The 18,737-nt window shown below is 43.4% G+C and overlaps 1 protein-coding gene across 2 annotated transcripts; it reads right to left on the bottom strand.

Annotated features, from left to right (window-relative positions):
- Nucleotides 1–7,105: 7,105 nt before the first annotated feature.
- SLC25A29 (solute carrier family 25 member 29) lies at nt 7,106–16,481 on the bottom strand. Of its 2 annotated transcripts, XM_056346411.1 has the most exons (5): nt 16,330–16,418; nt 14,742–14,785; nt 12,702–12,736; nt 10,109–10,192; nt 7,106–9,464 (listed from the first exon to the last, which is right to left on the bottom strand). In XM_056346411.1, exon 5 carries the CDS (start codon nt 9,429–9,431, stop codon nt 8,727–8,729), a length of 705 nt encoding a protein of 234 aa, XP_056202386.1. In that variant the 5' UTR covers nt 9,432–9,464; nt 10,109–10,192; nt 12,702–12,736; nt 14,742–14,785; nt 16,330–16,418; the 3' UTR covers nt 7,106–8,726. The 2 variants fall into 2 exon arrangements, with proteins under 2 accessions (XP_056202386.1, XP_056202384.1); XM_056346409.1 differs by lacking the exon at nt 12,702–12,736 and having other exon boundaries at nt 16,330–16,481.
- Between the last annotated feature and the right edge of the window lie 2,256 nt (nt 16,482–18,737).

The raw sequence follows: 18,737 nt of genomic DNA on the forward strand, positions 1-18,737 counted from the left end.
AGCATTCGATACACTCCTGAGTGTAAGTAGCAACACTTACTAGCATGAAAGATCTTGCTTTGTAACTAGTTAATTGGGTACGAATAAATGCTTGCATTGAGCAGCTTCTGTAAGTTATTTAAGCTTTTAAAGTGTAATTGGCACATCTTGTTCTTCAAACATGCTTAGTTGATTTCCAGAGTTTTCCTTACGGATTTTCAGTGAAGAAATTCCAGCCTTTGAGAATAGCAACCAAATTGACTTGGAGACCACCATTGCCAGCCTACTACTGACGGATCCCTTCATCGTACCACCAGTTTGCCAGCAAATTCAGGTAAGGGGAGGCTCGACTCCCAGGGGTGGGGGAAATGTGGCCAGTGGTTTTAAAGCTGGCAAAAGATTTGAAGTGCTTATTTACCCCATGCCTGTTCTACTGCTCGTTTGATCTTAACATTTCCTATTACCGTATCTGGTTCTCCTGCTGTCAAAATGGAAGGAAACTAAATCTAGCTGTGTATCTTTTGGACTCAGACCACTTCTAAAAGTTAGAGCCGACTATAGGCTTTTCTAGCTGTGTGTATTTCTGGCCTGCCAGTAGCAGTAGGTCCTGCTTTTAAGTTCAAGACAAACTGAACTTTGACACCTATTATTTCTGGAGATTGTTTTTCTTGAAAAGATTGTAGGAGGAGCCCAGGGACATACTTGAAACGCTAAGTGAATAAATTCTTAGTGAAGTCAAATGCCAGGGTCTCAGCTGAACTTGCACTTGATTTTAGTTATCCTCTTTCTGAAGAGGTTCACAGTTGAATTGAGGTAATGCAATTTGACTTTTTCTCTCCACCCCCTCACCCCCCCATAGTGGCCACAAGTTGACAACAAAGTCAAATACATTCTAACAACACAGCTTGTCAGCAGTAATACAGTTTTAAAGGCAGATGGAGATCCTTTCCCTCTGCTAATTCCACAGGAAGTAAAAAAGCAAAAGAAGCAATAGTTAACAAAAATGGCAAAAATTATTAAGGCTTTAAAATGAGGAAAGCTAATCCCTTCAAAGTGCTAGATGAAGAGGAATGGCGGTGGCAAGAAAAGATGTTTCTACTTGGTCATCACCTGCCCTAAGGTGCTCACAGAATATTTTATCAGTGCATGCCTTGGAAAAACCTGGACTGATTAGTCTTTCTACTCAGTTAGGATGGACAAACTCAAGGATGGTGCATGCTGAATAGCATTCTTGAAAACGTGGTTCCTTAATACCTTGAAGAAAATGGAGAAAAATCAGTATTTTTGTCAGGGCTGCTGGGCAAATCAGTCTAGGAAGTCTAATCAGTCAAGTGATTGCTGTTACTGGCATTGGTTGATCCAGTTCTGTAATGATGATGGTGTGGAACAATGATGTTTTCTTCTGTACAGCATCTTTCTTAGGCCTGTGTTAGCGTGGCTTGAGGAGGGAAGTAAAGAATGTGTCAGTGTTAATTAAGCCTCGACTTCTTACAAACTGCACTAATGTTACTGTATTGCTTAAAGCTATGGAGAAACCAAAGGTCCTTCAAAATCTTTGGAAATCGGGATGGATTTAAAAACTGAACACTGGATGTAAATTTTGCAGGCAGGAATAAAAATAAAGGTTGAACTTGAGACAAATAGATTTATTTGTAGCTGTGTAAGTGGAATAGTTAAAAAAGTAGCACTTCCCTTGGGAAGAGTGAAAAGGTTTCTTCTGTCAGCCTGATTTGGCAGGTCCCAGGGCAAAAGAATGGCAGAATGGCATGGGGAAGAGGGTGTGAGACCCCACTGTAGAACACAAAAAGCTGAAACATTACACAGTGATCTGTAAAGGTATAAACAAATCGGAGGAGAAATGTATGTGCTTGTATTATCACAAGACTCTGTATTAATTTTGATTATATTAATTGACCTAGTATTGATTTGCAAAAGGCCAATAGCATGAAGGTGGCTTTACAGCAATGCATAAATGCCACCTGGATGGCTGCTGGCTTCATTTTGTAAGGTAATTTAATCGGTGGTCCTTTACAGAATTTTAATTCTCTGCTTAAAATAAACTAGCTTTGGCAAGCTTGTGTGTGCTCACAATCATCCTGTATTATTAAGGCAGTTTTGCTTAGAATTTTTTCAGTCCCTTTGTTTCTCTGGAAGTAGTCTGGAGAATATTGAATTTCCTTCTGGAGAAAGCGCATCAGATTAATTGAAAGAGTTCATGTGAATTTTTCAGGTCATAGCTTCCCCTAAAGTGGCAGTAAAACACCATTTTGCTGTAGGGAAATGAGTAACATCGCGTATAGCAACTGTTCTTTAGACAATGCCATTTTCAGGGTTTTCTTAAGTCTTCTGTTACTTTTTTCTAACAGAAAATCTTTTTAAGATTGGGTGCTGGTTGGATACAATTCCTCTTATTGCGTGTTACAGTGTGGACATAATAGCCCTCCTGTGAGCTGCTGTCCTCACCAGGTTCCTGTGTGAACTGGAAGCTCTCACCAGGAGCAAGCCTGACGTTCTGCAGAAATGTTAAGTCAGTTTGGGAGGGAGGGAAAAGGACAGAGGGTCCGTGGGATCCTGGCAGGACTTTTGGATGCTTCTCTCACCGCCACTTTTATCTAAAGTGTTCTCGTAGGTTTAAGTGTGACTTCCCTCTAATCAAGCTGCTGTGAGGTAGCATCTCTGTCAACGCTTTATTTCGGTCTGTACAGGCAGCCTCGAACGGTGGTTTGCCAGGAGATGGCAGTGAATTACCGCTTTGTACGGGGTGGCCGGCAGGCAGAATAGCAAAGTGTCGGGGTGCCCCTCCGAGGTCAAGTGTGTGTAGGGTGCCCGTGGTGCTCAGCAGACCTTGACAGACTTGGAACGTGCCAGTGTCAAAGAGCAAGTTTCCCCCACACAAGTGCAGAAGAATTAAGTGTTACGCGCTCTGCTGATTTGTAAGTGTCCCAGGTGTACTTGTGCAGTCGTAAAAAGCACAAGCAAGGCAATGAACATAAAGACTGTAAACGAAAACTGTTGAGTGTGATATGGGTCGTTTATTTTTAGGGGATCCCCAAATCCGATATTAATATCAAATATCTTTTAAAGAGAAATGTGGAAATCTAATGACATGTAATGTTAACAGATGTGGCGTCAGCTGTAAGTGGCTATTTCGGTTAGCTGATGGACGTGTAAAACAGGAATGCTTCACTCCAGCAGTGGCTTCCTAAAAGGTGTGAGCTCACCTGGGGCGGCTAGGGCCTCGCCATTGGACTTTCCTTCAGCATGTTGCTGCTTAAAATGTTTGCACGAGCGTTGCGGAGGCTGCGGGACCGGTGTTGCATCAGAGTCCTGCATTGCAGCTCTTTAGGGCATCAAAGATCTCAGGTAAACTAGTACTCTCTCTGGAGCAGGCCCACAGTGAAAGTGTATTTCAGAAGGATATTGTTTGTGGCTAACGGGTGCATTTTTGAGATTAATCATAGAGCAGATAAAGACTGAGGCATAAGGTGGACTCCTTGTTACATAGTGGAAAATCCATGCGCAAAATGCTTGGTGACCGGGTATGTCCTAATACTAAAGCTCATCTCAGCAATCGGTTGCGAGACAAATCTGTAGAACCATAAAGTCATTTAGGTTGGAAAAGACCTTTAAGATTTTGATTTAAGGGCTTATAGAGTCAGGTGGCTTCTAGAGCTGCAGGATGCTTGCCAAGGGTGTCACTAATGTTTCCAACTGCTTTTGGGTTGCAAGGTTTTTTGACTGCCTCACACATGGGGCATAATGCAGCCTATGTTTTGACTTTTTTTCAACACGTTTCTTTTTTCTCAGTGAAACGGAAGACACAGCTTTTGAACATGGAATCTGTCTCCAATCTTAACCAGTGCTAACGGAACCTCCAGTGGATTTCTGTGAATCTAATGACTGAGTGCTTGGAAGGGCATACAGATGTTTGTGGTTTGGGAATGGATTATAAGGAATAATACTATGGCAGATCTTCAGGTTTTCCTTTTGTGTGGGGTTGTTGTTGTTGTTGTTTGTTTTTTATCCTTTCCTGTTGCATAGGTTAGGGATAAGGGATTTAATCTCACTTTTTTTTCCAGAGTGTGAAATGAAAGCGTACAGTCTCTCCGTTCTGAATTGACAGAGAAGCAGGTATCTGCCTGGAGGAAATTAAGGACAAGAGAGCTATTTTTACTTTCACCTCCTTTAATTGCAGTTAAAAAGCTTTAGCTTTATTACTAGCCTGTTCAAAAATTACCTGTTGTGGATTCTTCCTTAAGTGAAAATCTATCAGTGCACAAGGAGAGCGGTGTGTGGCCCGGTTGATTGCAATACTTGAATGTACCTGATCTAGGATAAATTTCTGTGTAAGACAACTAGATCAGGTCAAAAAAAAAATTACTGATTTTCTTTCATACCAACTTCAGTCAAATTACTCTAGCAACAATTCTTCCTATTTTGATACGCGTAGCAAACAGGGCAGGCCATGAGGTCAAGCTTTGTTATCATTTTAGTATTCTATAGATTGGCACATGGATATGATTGAAATGGTATAACTCCATTTTAACTGTTAGTAAAAAATGCAGAGAGTTTCTTTCAGTAAAAAAAAAGCAGTCATAATAAAGTTTAAGTGATAATAGCAAGTGATACCAAGAAGCAATTTAACTGTTAAAGTTTTTTAGACCTGAAGAATGTTTTGTGAACATTAGAACTTGCCTTTCTTCCATTTATGTCAATTATAGGGTATTATTTTTCACTGCAGACCTTGCTTTGCTTTGCTTGCTCTCAGTTTGTTTATTGAGGAAACTGTATAGCTTCAAATCACATTCTAGGTCAAATCAGGTAAAACTGAAAATAAACTGTAAATAGACAAGCTTTTTACTGTATATCATACATATTATTGTGCATATTATGTCACTAATATCTCTTTTATTTTCTGTTGGTGATAACCATTGTTGTAATTATTGAGGGCAACACTAGTACGAAAACTGCAAAACAGTTGGAGTGGGAGGGTAAAAATGGCTTATTTTCCTCTGCTTCCCTCCCCCACTGCCTCTGAACATATGTAAATTCCTGAACACTGAAGGCAGCAGTTTGCTTCCCCGTGATTTCAAAGCCTGTCACCACTAGGTTTGGCCCAGCAAGTTCTCTGGCTCCCTGCTCTTGCTGTGCTTCCCAGGTCCATGCTCCCTCAGATCCTTCATCTGCCTCAGGTTGTGGTGTTTGGTATGGCACGTTGCCTTAGATAAGCTTCTGTTTTCTCTGGCTGTTTTTTTCTGGCAGAAGAGGGGTTTATCTGCACCTTCTGCTAATCTAACAGTGTTTGGCATACTTTGGGCTTTAAGTTGTTCTTTAACTATCCACAGATCAAAAGTCTGGCTAACAACAGCTGTTAACACCTGTTTTCCAGCATAATAGTAAATATAGTTAATTTCAAAGAACAGAAACTTCTCTGCATTGTCGATTTTTTGTACCTTTGTAACTTTCCCAGTATGCTGCCTGTCCTGCACCTGCAATGTGCAGGGTTTCATCCCTTGAAATGTCTTGCCGCTTTTTCGTATGAACTTGTAAAAAAGCTATATGTGGAGAAAGACAAGGGAACGAGGCCAAAACAAAACCAAACAAAACAAAAAAACAGACCCACAAACCTGTCATGTTGATGGTTACAGACATGATAAATTAACTGAATTTCACCCCCGTAGTTTTAATAACTTCTTTCAAACTTGGAAGGATTGTACCTGGATGCTTTTTCCCCCGCTCTTGCTCTTATTTAAGCATATTTGTAGCTGCAACTTTTAACACGGGTATGACCCATCCACTAGCAGGGTGGTTGTGAGAGTAGAGCATGGGGGCTTGTTAGCAGCTGAGTTTTACTTTCAGTAAGTTTTACCTTCTTACTCCCTTCAGTCATTGCGGCATTAATAGAGCATCTACCCGGTATGATGATGCTTGATGATGCTTGTAGGATGATCTGGGGAGGCAGAGTACAGTTCTGTCTGACCTGGCTAAATCGGATAATGTATCAAAAATCTAGCAGGAAAGAACTGACTCGTTTAAAAAGGCTGAGGCTGTTGTCTGGCTTGATTTAATAGGAGTCACACAGATCTCAAGCAACTCGCATCAGGTTGAAGGCTGGGGTTTACCTTCCTCAGGCTTGTTGAATAACCTCCAGTATCTGCTAGATTATTTAAGTTCCAGATGGATTGAATTCTAGAGAATGTTTTAGTAAGCACTGCAAGTAAAACATTGTGTAGCCCTTTCTGTTCTAACGATGTTACTGTTTTTTAGGGAGATGCTGTTTACTTATTCCAGGTATGTTTCTGTGCCATAGTTCAGCCTTGCTCCTGCTGAGAGAACACAAGGCAGTTGACTGGAACTGCCCCTGGTCACGGTTAGCTGAAGAAGTGGTGGCCTTTCACTTTTCTCATCTAGCAAACGGATGCTTGACAGGGTTTCTTTCAGTCAGGTGTATCTACCCTTTAAGAAAATGAACTAGTGAAGCCAGTACCTGAAGTAACCCTCATCAGCCAGGAGATCTCTTTTGCTGGTCATAACATGCATCATCTTGCTTTTCCTGTGTGACTTTCTATTTGGAATATTGATGCTTTTTGTGTTGTGGGCTAGTTGCGCTGTCTAAAAACAAAAGACACTACAACCTACAAAGATTTTTGCTGAACTTGCACATCTTAGAGCCAAGTATTCTGATTCAGGTATGAACAGTGCTGTTGGCAGACCAGGTACTTGATTCCGCTGTGACTCTGCAGGGACCCTGACTCATCTTGCACCGTTGTGCAGCCTTGGTGCTGATCAGCACTGCTTAAACCAAATAAATGCAGGATAGGAGGGGTCCAAGCAGGCTGCCAGCTCTTTGCTTTAAAAGCGGGATTGTTCTCATAGTAAGTATACTATCTTCAAGTAGAGGTTCTCACTGACAAGATCAGTTTCAAGAAGCAAGCTTGGGCAACTTCCCTTCAATGAACTGATGCGCTCTAAGCCAGAGCAAAGCACTGCCCTTCCCGGTGGTGCGTGGAAGGCAGATGGAGAACAAGTTTCTCCTGGCAAAAGCCAGAACCCCCACCCTCTCGCAAGCCTGATTTAACACAAGGAACCATCTGAGTAAAACCTAAGCAACTTTAAAGAACCAGAGTCAAAGTTTTTTAAAAATTTATTCCCTCAATTTTATATACAATAATTACAGAGTACTATACAAAGGTGTAAATGGTCTTTGCTGTGAGGAGTTGTGCATATGCAGCTTAGTAGACAGATTTAACATTCAATTTGAATCTCAGTGCAAGTAGGCACTAAAACATCCAACATACCTCCAAGGTATAAAAAGACATACCAGTTTTACAGGTTTCTCCAGCATATTTCGTTACAGTGCAAAATGCTATGAAGTAAGGTTTCTTTAGAAAATTCATATAAGTTAAACACATATTGCACTTGTCCCAACCAAAAGTGTAACAAGTTGTACTTACTGAACTAGTTTGATACATTTTAGAACATTCCTTATACACATGCACTCCTTCCTTCTAGCTACTTGTGCCAAATATGTGTAGTTCTTACTCCAGATCTTTAACTGTTTGACTAATGCAATCCCTCTTGAACAGGCTGCTAATAAAAGAAAAAATATCACAGCAGATTAACATAACAAGAAAATTCTGCAGAACCCTTTTCAGTCTTCTTTCCAGTAGCACTGTAACTAAATACATAAAAAACAATATTGTTTAAATTCACAATGCCAGTGTATTAAACACCAACCATTTCAGACACTTACACCCCTATTTTCTGGAAAGGTATGAAACCTCCAGCTCTAAACATGTATGTATTTCTACAGTACTTCAAGCTGCTAAGCTAACGTTGCACCCACAAACATTTTGTGCAATACCACAGGTAGGACTTTGACTTCTGTACATCACTGGCTGCTATGGGGCGCATTGGGAGAAGTGGTGCAAAGTTGCGTTAACTTCAGAGAACAAAGTCCACTTGGGCTGAATCTAGTCAATACAGTCCTTGCACCCACCGAACAAGAAACAGAGGTGAAGGCAAACAACATCAATCTTACTAGATTTGAGTTTCCCTAAATCCTTACCAGCCTATAGATTTAAAGGAACAAGTGCAGATGCTAACTTTGTGCTTAAGATACTTATTCAAAGCTGACAGGTAAGGGAGTAGCTTAGGAACAAATCATACTTTTTTTTTTTTTATTTTTTTTAGCAAACCGGTATGAACAAAGTTGCTACTAAACCCACTGATGTATAAAAGCAGAGGAAAAGCAAAACACATGGCTAGCTGAATACTAGTCTGTCTTAAAGAGTTCAGGGTTACCTGCAAAATGCCTCCAACATTTAATTTCCTCCGCCCACTTCACTTTAGAGGACTATACTTACTCCCGTTACATGCAAAAAGAGCACTTCTTTCCTGACAACATTCCTGCATTCAACCTAACTCAGTCATCCAGAACACGAGTGGAAGAAAACCTGATTTCTGGTACTAGGACATTCTCCAGAACCCCTTCTGGAGCCACAACAGTAACTATAAAATACTCTCTAAAGGCAGGTCCCCATCTTAACTTCGATACTATTAGATATAAAGTCCTTAATAAGGCAATATGCTGCTTATACAAGTAATGAGATGAAATCCTAGTCTGAAACATTTAGGAATTCTTTATATGGATAGCATATGTTTACGCCACTTGTGCGGGTCAAGTGTTTAAGTTTAAAAAAACCCAACCAGCCAGGCTTTGGATCAGGAGAACAAACAGAGAAGGTTCACAAACTGGAAGGCTGCTGGATTACTGGTTCACATTCACGAAGGTTGTCTTCTGACCTCATATACATTAGGAACACGGTGACAGTAGCAAAGGTAGCTGCGTTGACAGGGAAAGCACGGAGAAGTGTGGAAGTAAGACCTCTTGTGAACACCCTCCAGCCTTCTTCATGGTAACTCTTCTTGACACAGTCTAAAATGCCGTTGTACTGTGTAACGCCTCCGACTCCATCAGCCTGAAGTCGGGATTTGATCACGTCCATGGGATAGGTTGAGAGCCAGGACACAATTCCCGACATCCCTCCGGAAAACAGCAGTTTGGGAATAACGTAATTGTCCTCAGCTTCACAGCCTAAATACCTGGTCATGCAGTCATAGGTCAGGAAGTAAAAGCCAAAGCTTGGAGTCTCTCTTATGAGTGTAGAGACCATACCCCTGTTGATGCCCCTCAGCCCTTCCTTCCGATAGATTTTGATCAAACAATCCAGAGAATTTTTATAGTTTTTCATTTTTAGTTTGTATTCCCCTGTTCCTTGAAGCTGCATTCTTGTCTTTGCCAACTCCATAGGACAGCAGATGACGCACTGGATAGCCCCTGCTGCTGACCCTGCAAGGAACTGGTTTAGAGGAGTGTCTTTTCCAAGAGCACGAAGTGTGTTTCCTTGTACACCGAACACAAGTGCATTAATGAAGGTAAGTCCCATCATTGGTGACCCAATACCTTTATAGAGTCCAAAAGCCTAATGGAAGAAGGAAGGAAAGACCCTTTTTAACAGTGGTGTTGATAACCTCCTGAAGCTGTGCAGAACATGGCCCTTCCAGCTCTCCCTTGTGCCCTCACTTTCTAACAGTGGCCAGAAGATCAGCACCATCTTGCTTTGTAATAATAATTTCATTACTACCTAGGACGCAAACATCTAAACATTTTTAGCAGTACAAATATACAGCTGAACACATCAAAAAAATAATCTCAGTCCATCCAGAGAAGTTTTCTGGTAAATTTTATACTTTATGTAGGTAAAAGCCTAAAGCCACGCTCTTAGCTATGGTCTTAAAGCTTCAGCAGCAAAAGAAAACCCCAAAACTCACCGACGACTTCACTTATTGCTCAGATTGCTTGGAATCTTGGAAAATTAACGATTCAAATAGCTTGTGATCTTACTTTCAAAGTTAACTTCAAAGTATCAACTTCCAACTTGGTGATCATCTTCACAAAGTTTCTGGCAAACTTCTGACTACAGTACCTGCCCTATTGCCAGGCGAGGTTCAGAGTACGCTTATCTCTCGATCTTCAGTGTTTGTGGGAAAGCTGTTAAAAAATCCCACCCTTCCTATTTACAAATACACCGATTACTAATATACAAAGCTTTGATTTTGTACTCACAGATTCTTGCTTTATGATGGACTGAAAGCAATGGAAGGTCCCACGGTAGAGAGGTTTCTCTACATTTTGAACTTGTAGACGAACCTATAAAAAGTTGTATGAGATACCGATTGGTATGTCAGAGCAGCCTAATTGGTAAACTAGTGTTTTGTACATATATGCAGATTTGGTATAGCAATGTAAATACAAGAGCACAGGCTGGACACTGGAATGCCGTATGTGGCAAAATAATTCAATAATATTGTGGAAGTGTTTTGAATTAATTTTGGGGGTGAAAACATGAAGGGAGGAAGATTATTAACTTCTTGTGAATATTAGAAAAACAGTATGTCAAAGTACAACAGGGTACACTGTTACCTAGCATTTCAGATAGAAGTTTTCCAGTACTGGCTACAATAAGTACTTTCTTTAACTGCCAAGAATACTTCTGTTCACACTATCTGTTCAAACCTGATACAATTCTATTTAAAAAGTTATTTTTAAGTCAAGCATGAAATAAAGATAATTTTAAAAGGATTGAAACTTCCAGCAACACCACCCATAGTGTTTCTGGCTACCAGACTTGGGACCCTTCACTGAGATTTTTTTTTTTTTCCACAGAGGGTAGCTAGGAAGTGAGTCTTTGCATAAGGAAAGGAATAAAAAACCACTTGTCCTTTTAGTTTGGTTTGTTTGTTTTTTTAATCTGCTGAACACAATTTGTGAGGGTGTGGCTGTTTCAAACCTTTAATGGTAGTAATCAATTAACCTTTCTAAAACTGAATATATGTTCTGCTGCACAGATAGATGCTACTGTAACTGGCTGATATTATGAGACAGGCCTTTTTCTATTTTTTTTTAAACTTTAATGGGAATATCCAATCCTGGGTTTTTTTCCCTGCCAATTTGTCTTAAGCCCACGTAAAGTCTCAAAGCTACCTAGTTTGTGCAAAGCCCTACACTCAATAAACTCAATAAATTGGTTTTACTGGAATGGTGAAGTTCAAAGTCTCTGATCTCTAGCATGGAGGGCTGCAATGTTGCTCAGAGATGTTTATCAGGTATTTAATGCTGCTACTGCTACTCCAGTGCAAAAAACTGCAAGACTTTTTTTCTTAATAAAATATTATCAGGTCTACATGCAAGATTTCTGACTTGAAAATCTCTTTATCGTTGTTTGCCTAAAGTTAATAATAAACACCACCACAACAATGAAAGACTTTTAAGATTATGTGGGTCTAGAAAAGGATTTTGGAATGTGGTTTATCAAAATTCTATATTCAGGTTAGCTTAGCTTTCTTTGAGCTAAAAAGAAATTTATAGTTTTAGTATTTTTTTAATGTTTCTACAACCAGTTAATTTACAAAACATAAAGCGACAGAAGTTTTCAGTGTCTTTTTAGCATACATATTAGTGTATATATAGCTAGCCATACTGGGAGGCAGAGACCACCTCAGGTCTTCCAAGGCTTTTAAAACATCTCCACGTTAAAAGCAGGCTTACAGTAGGATTCAAAGAAAATAAATCCTTTGTTACTCAAAGTGATGTTTGGGGTGTAGGCAGACCTCAGCTGCTCAAGAAGCAGACCCACAATCAAAATCATAAATCTTAAGCTATCGATTAAATAAAGTAAAACCTTTGTTTTGTGCATAGTTTCAAACCCCATCTGTGAAGTTACGGGGCTTGCACATGCATGAGCTTTGGGAGAATTGCAGCTTTGGAATCTTCAACTTCTTTATACACTTGTCTTCAGTAGTTTAGTCATATCCTGTATACAGATTCACTTCCTAGTGGCATAGAGCTCCCACTATTTTTGTCTAAATAATTTGTGAAATACTGACCAATTAAGCCTTGCTGTAGCATAAAATACTTCGAGTACTGACACTCCAGGTCTAAGAATGAAAAACAGCTTTCATTTGAGCATAGTGCTGATCTCATGGGGATCCCCACATTAGCAGACTCCCAGATAAAGTTTCATATGCACTCGCCGCCTTATTTCATGAGTCTTAATGCCATATTCAGCAAGCTTTTTGGCATGTACAACTAAAGGAAGGATGAACTGTGCAAAGTTTAGCCCTCTATTTATTGCCCATTGTTCTTGCTTGCTTCTTATTTGAAGCCACTGTTACCAAGGTCTTAGGCACACTGGTACCACTGTAATTTCACATCACTAAAGACTTGCATAAATATACTCAAGACTAAAAAAAAAAACAACCAACCACACCCCCAAAACAGTCCAAACATTTAATAGTGTGTAAAACAAGTGATTTAGAAGTGTTTGAGCAAAGACAATGTCCTCCAAGGAAACGTAGTGGGTAAGATCTCAACAACAGTGTGCCTGAGATTCAGTTTTAGGGCCACTGTGTGTGGAAGTGTATACAGCCAGAAACGCATAGCAGAAAGAAGGTTCAAGAATAAAACTTTACATTTTTTTAAAAAAGGGGATATTTAAACCCCACTCCCTCCATGCCATAGCTGTAGAAGAGGGACACATCAGTTTAAAACCAAAAAGGGAAAAAGCTTCATACGTCTTTTAGATCTTTATTTGAACTAATACATTTGGGAATAAATTAAGACTGAGAGAAACAGAAGTGTTCACCTGGGCTATACTTACTAGGCAACTCTCCCGTGATGAGGCTTATCTGTCATCTACAACAAAGTAACACTTTTGCTGTTAATGAAGACAGCCCCTAGCTCAGAAAGTAAAGGCAGTTAAAAGCAAAAAAGCAATTTTATACATTACATCAACAAACCAGGGATAAGGAGTTTGCCAGTTCTGAGATCAGCTCAGTTGTAGGTTTCACAGGGCGACTTCACCAGCTTAATCTCTCCCTGTGTGTCCCACCATCCCCCTCCCGGCTTTGTGAAACACAATCACTGGCCAAAAAAAAGAGCTTAAAAGCCATGACAGAAGTAAAATTCTGGCTTATCTAAGCAGCTTTCCCATTGTTCAGTTATATTAAAAACTTACAGTCTAAGGTGACTACCAGCTAGCTCTTTAAACACCGCAGAACTATAAAAAGGACTGATTCTTAACACATATACATACACAACAAGTTAGGCAATGTCTTTTTTTTTTTTAAAGACTAGTTATAGTGTTTGTTTCCCCATGGTGACTATGCCAGCTAATAACACAAACATTAGCTTTTTCTGTAACAAAAAAATAGGTAAGTACTTATAATACCTTCTAATGGATATGCAAATATAGCGTGCCACACTGGCTTTCATAAAACATTTAAAGTCATCCAGAAACAATTTGCTCTACTGCAAAGCAAGATGCTTTTTCTAAAGCAAACACATCTATTTTGTGTTAACACATCTGCTGGAACTAGCATGGGAGCCCCAGTTTTGCAGACACAGAAACATTTAGTTTTATGCACTAGAAGCTCTGCCACTTTAAAAAACCAGAAAAATGCCACACATGGTTCACTTTAGTCTGAGCATAGCATTTTAGCAGTTTTGCTGGCTTCAGTGAAATGACCCATCACCTTAAGTTAAGCATGTAAAACTTGGCAGTGTGGGGATGAGAGAAAGACAGCTGGCCCTGTACCACCATAAAAAAAACCCATATGCAAGTCTGGATAATACATTCCTGAAAATATATACTAGAATTCAATCCAATTACTCAACAGTCAAATTTACCATGCTCTGAGAAACATACATACAGTTTGACTTATTTGAGCAGCTTGCACTTGACTGGCAAAGACTAATATCCGCTAGCTAGGAAAATCTGTACAGAGTTAACCATGTGCTAGAATACAGAATATGGTGATGACCTCGGTAACACTATAAGCCCTTTGCATATCTAAATTCAGAAAGGTAGAGGTATTCCAAATATAGATCTAGCGGGTGGCATGCTGTCTGCTGCAGTCAAATGATCTGGTGTATTAATTTAGCAGGGATATATTGGCATCCCTTCTTCTATTCTTCCAGTGCAAGACTTTGGCTAAGGCTGCCAAGAAGTGACTTAAGTTGTCATCCCATTCTGAAAAATGGGTTTAGACCCCTGGGAGTCCTGGCTGAAGGGCCCTCCAGCAGATGTCAAATCTCATCTTTGAAGTAGCTACCCTTAGTTTGCATAATACCATCAGAAAATCAATTTTAACTTTGAAAGTTATAAAAAGATATAATAATACTTAAAGGGAGGAAGAGGCCCCCAGACAAGCTTCATGCCATGGATTTTTATCCATTTGCATCCTTTGGCTAGTGTGATAAATTAAAGCTCAAGCAGTAAGCAGCAGAGCTCGAGGGGAAAACAGAACAAGTTTTCAACCTAGTAACAAGTAGGTTTGAGTTTTAAACATGAGGAGAGGCGGTTTTGGTAGCTGATGATGAACAGCTGCAGAGAAGCAAGCTTTGAACAAAATTAAATGGAAGATGGGATTTTCAAACACAACATTGTTACTGCGCTGATAAACCTGTAGTTTAGGGCAACATGTGTCATGTTACTGGGTTGAATCATGCATACAAAGAACTTTTGTTTCTGAATAGCTGGAGACTGCAAAGTCATGAACAGTGGTTGAGGAGCCTTGCTCCAAGCTTTCCAGGACAGATTTATCCTTCTATAGGGTCTGGGGATCTTTTTTCCTCCCCGGCTCCTTGGAAAAAGCTAAGTTTTCCACCTGGAGACAAGAGTATTTCATAATCAACCCACCTTAACAGTATCAAATGGGTGTCCTACCAGCACTCCAGCAGCACCTGAAACAAAACAAATACCACAGTTATGACTCACAGTTTTCCTCCCGGGTCTGGGGCTAGCTGTAGCCCAAGCATGACCACCAGCCCAAGGTGTAAGTGCACAGCGTTGTTGGTAGGCCAGGTCAAAAGCATCCTATCAAGCCAGGAGATGAGCTCTACAGTTCAGTCCTTCAGGCCAGTACTAGGTGCCTTTATGCTCCCATCAAGCTTCTCAGCTGCAGGCAGGGGTTGGGGTGTGCGACTGCAGAGCGTGCCTCACCACATGGGTCATACGATGCTCAGCAGCGATTCCTGGCCTCATCCCAACGCAAGTCCAGTGGGCAGAAATTGCAGGCTTCCTCCAAAGCAAAATATTTCATGTATCTGCCACTCTGTGGAGGCATAGAAAACCTGGAAGCTTCTCTAAAAGCAGAAAAAAATCCCTGCTGTGCCCACAGCCTTTCCAGATGTGACTGTAGCACCTGCAGAAGGACCAGGCATTACCAAACCCCTTTGCTTTATTGTAGCATCAAAGGGCTTTTTAGGAAGGTACACGCAGGCCTATTGGCTACACTAATCCAAATACACGCATTTTGCAAGCGCTGCTTGAAGCAAGGAATTCTCTAGCTCCGTATTTCTGCAAGCCATCAATCCATTTATGACTGTCGACAACAGCAAGAATTCCAGAGTGCTTCAGTCCACCTTCTCCCAGTTTGCAGAAGGATAACCCCCCTCCCTCTCCTGCGGGGGATGTGGCAGAAGCACCGTGCCCACTCCAAGGCAGTCCAGGCTGTTCAAGGCCAGCACAGCAGTGAGGCAGTCCAGATCTCAGAAACCACGACGTGTGCTGCGTTTGGTGTGAAAAACCAATGGCATAAGTGACCAGGTGGGATCCTGGCAAGGCCAGGATCACTATGGCAGAGTCGGAGAGATGCTGAGGCAGGGGGGAGAACAAACCAAAAACCCACAGCAAAAAACAAACCTCTTTGCCAGCTTGGTAAGGAGAACGGCAAGCGCAAACAACCGAAGATGCGAGAATAAATCTGAACGCGATTTTAACAGCTGCTAAAAATAGCAGGCAGGCCGTAAGCGGAGCAGCGGGAAGCCCCGGACAGCCCCACGCAGGTATCGCCTCCCCCCCCCCCCCCGCTACACGCTCCCGGCCGAGGGGCTCCCGCGCCCGCCGCCGCCCGTTTGCTCGCCCTGGGCCCGCCCGTTTGCCCCCAGCCCCTGCGGGCAAACCCCGCCGCCACCGCACCGGCACCTGGGGGGCCGCGGCGCGCCGCCCCGGGAAGTCCCCCCCCCCCGCAGCGGAGGGCCCATGCCCCCGTGCCGACACAATTGCCGCCTCCCAAAATAAAAGAGCCGCGCCCAGCCCTCCCCTTAAATTTTTTTCATTTTCTCCCCCTTTTCTTCTTCCTCCTCCCCCTCCTTTTCTTTTTCCCTTTCCGCTTCCTTATTTTCCTTTTCCCTCCTTCCCCTCTTTCTCATTCCCGCTTGCCCCCCTCCTTTTTCGCAATCCCCTCTTCCGTTCGCTCGCCCGCAGCCCCCCGCCCGCTCCTCACCGCCGACGCATCCCGCCAGGAAGTCCAGCGCCATGCCGGCACCCGGTCCGCGGGCGCAGCCCTGCGCGATGGCGCAGCCCTGCGCGATGCCGCTGCGCGCACTGCGCCGCCGCCCGCCGCCCGCCCTTTGTAGCCGTCCCGGGGCGGCGCCTGGCCGCGCCCCCGACGGGGCGGGCGGCGGGACAACTCCCCCCCCGCCGCCCGCAGCCACTGGCGGCCGCGCCGGGGCGGCTCCGGGCGAGGGGCGGGACGGGGGTGGGACAACCGGGGGCTGGGGGGGGCGGAGCCGCGGAAAGGGCGCTGGCGCGGGCGTCCCTTCCGCAGCTCCCCCACCCCCATCACTTCTTTTTTGCAGCTTCATCGGGACAATTCAGCAGAAGTAAAGGCAGAAAGAAATGCTGGAGGGGGGGGAGGGTGGCGGTTGCCCGGGAGGGCGGGCAGAGCATCCCTCCGCCGGCGCAGCAGCAGCACCAGAGCCGTTCCCGGTGGCCCGGGGAGGCCGTGCGGCGGCAGCTTGCTGTGCGGGTGAGGCATCCCCGGGCGCTGGGGTCGGGAGCCCCGCGGGTCTCACGCCGCCAGGACTTTGGAGGGGGTGCCTGCTTTTAACGGGGGTGACATGCCTGTAGCACCTCTTCTGTGAGGAAAGGCTGAGCTGGGGGTGTTTAGCCTGGGGAAGAGAAGGCAGCGGGGAGACCTCACTGTGGCCGTTCGATACCTAAAGGGGACTTGTGACGATGGAGAGAGGCTTTTTATCGGGGCCTGTAGCGACAGAACAAGGAGTAACCATTTAAATCAGAAGAGGGTAGGTTTAGATTAGATATAAGGAAGAAATTCCTCCCTGTGAGGGTGGTGAGGTGCTGGCACAGGTTGCCCAGCGAAGCTGTGGATGCCCCATCCCTGGGAGTGCTCAAAGTCAGGCTGGATGGGGCTTTGAGCAACCCGGTCTAGTGGAAGGTGTCCCTGCCCACGGCAGGGGGTTGGAACTAGGTGATCTTTAAGGTCCCTTCCAACCCAAAGCATTCTGTGATTCTATAAGCAGAGTTCCCCACCCAGTGTTGTCCCAGAGGGGAGGAAGGGTTGCACCAGCAGATGTGAGCCCGGTGCTATACTGCTGCCCCCATGGCACAACTGGAAGTGCAGGGATGAGCCCCTACTTCTGATGGCCAGGGCCACAGATGAGCAGCCTGCTGCCCCTGGGGCTTGGCAGAGCCCTGAACCTCAGCCTCATACATCACTGCTGCGCTTCACCCTGCAAAAGAAGCATCTCCCCTCCCCACAGGCTTTTCTTTTTGGTATTCATTCTGCTTTCCTGCTAACATTACCTGGCTTCGAGGTGCCCTGATACCAAACCTTTTAAATGGGCAACTCGAGCTGCTGAGAGGTTCAGAAGGGAGCCCTGTTTAAGCTGCTTGTTACTCCTGCGGGCAGCGTCTGAGAAAGGGGAGTACCAGTGGCCTAGAACAGTAAGTAACCTGTTTGAGTTTGCTTGGAGTAACATGATCTTCTTCAGGGCCTGCAAAGTCAATTTTCAGAGAGTAAATTCCAGAAGCAGCATGGAAAAGCAGCTGGATTTATTTTTTTTATTGCTTTCCATGATATGGCAGTCCTTTTCTAGGTGTCAAAGCTGAAAATAAAGCCAATAAAGTGAAATAGCATATAAAAAATCAAGCCAACTTTTACCTTCTGTGCAAAGAAAACACACAAACAACTGAACAAAGATAAGGATGCTTCCAAGGAGGTCCAAAATTACTAATACCACAGAACAAAACCTGTCCCAGATTTAACAGCTCTTGGACCATCATTACAATTAATAAGCAGATAAGGTGGAAATCTAAAGCTCTCAATGAATCCCTGACCTTCCCCGGATCTTCCTTCAACCTAACACTCATTTGGGTTCCTTCTCATCTCTAAACACTGTCAAATGAAATCAAGCCCCCAGGTGTCTCCAGGATGCTCTGGATTCCCTGATTCACATACCTGTCCAACCTGGGGACAACCAGCTGGTGTTAGAGGGCAGGCAGGCTGGCCGGCCCTGCCCTGCATCGCAGCGCTGGTGGCTTCGGGAGCTGCCTACTCCTGCTGTGCCACACACTGTCCTCCATCGGGGTCCTTAGACCTTATTGAACCCATACACCTGCAGCCAGTACTTGAGATCACACAGGAAACCCCGATCGGTCCTTTTTCCATAAACATTTTCTCCATGTGGAGGTGGAAGTGACTTTCTAGCAATGTTGTCCACTCTGGCATCCAGGAGAGGAACTGCAATCGTGCGCACAGCTCTGCAAGTGGAACTCCAGCTGTTATATGCATTTGCCTTGTAGCACAAGCCTTGGAAAGATCAGCTTGGCCTAAAAAGTTCCTGGGCAAAGTGTTTTTATTTTTTTATTCAAATCCTCTGTTCTCCCAGG

The sequence above is a fragment of the Falco biarmicus genome, chromosome 7, assembly GCF_023638135.1.
Source record: "Falco biarmicus isolate bFalBia1 chromosome 7, bFalBia1.pri, whole genome shotgun sequence".
NCBI classification, from domain to species: Eukaryota; Metazoa; Chordata; class Aves; order Falconiformes; family Falconidae; genus Falco; species Falco biarmicus.

Excerpts from the sequence above, each read along its gene's own strand:
- SLC25A29 (XM_056346409.1), bottom strand. The coding sequence starts at position 16,363 with ATGGCGCTGGACTTCCTGGCGGGATGCGTCGGCG. Across the intron at positions 14,786-16,329 it reads CCTGGCGGGATGCGTCGGCG|GTGCTGCTGGAGTGCTGGTA; the intron begins GTGAGGAGCGGG and ends GTTTTGTTTCAG. Across the intron at positions 9,465-10,108 it reads CCATCATAAAGCAAGAATCT|GCTTTTGGACTCTATAAAGG; the intron begins GTGAGTACAAAA and ends TTCTTCCATTAG.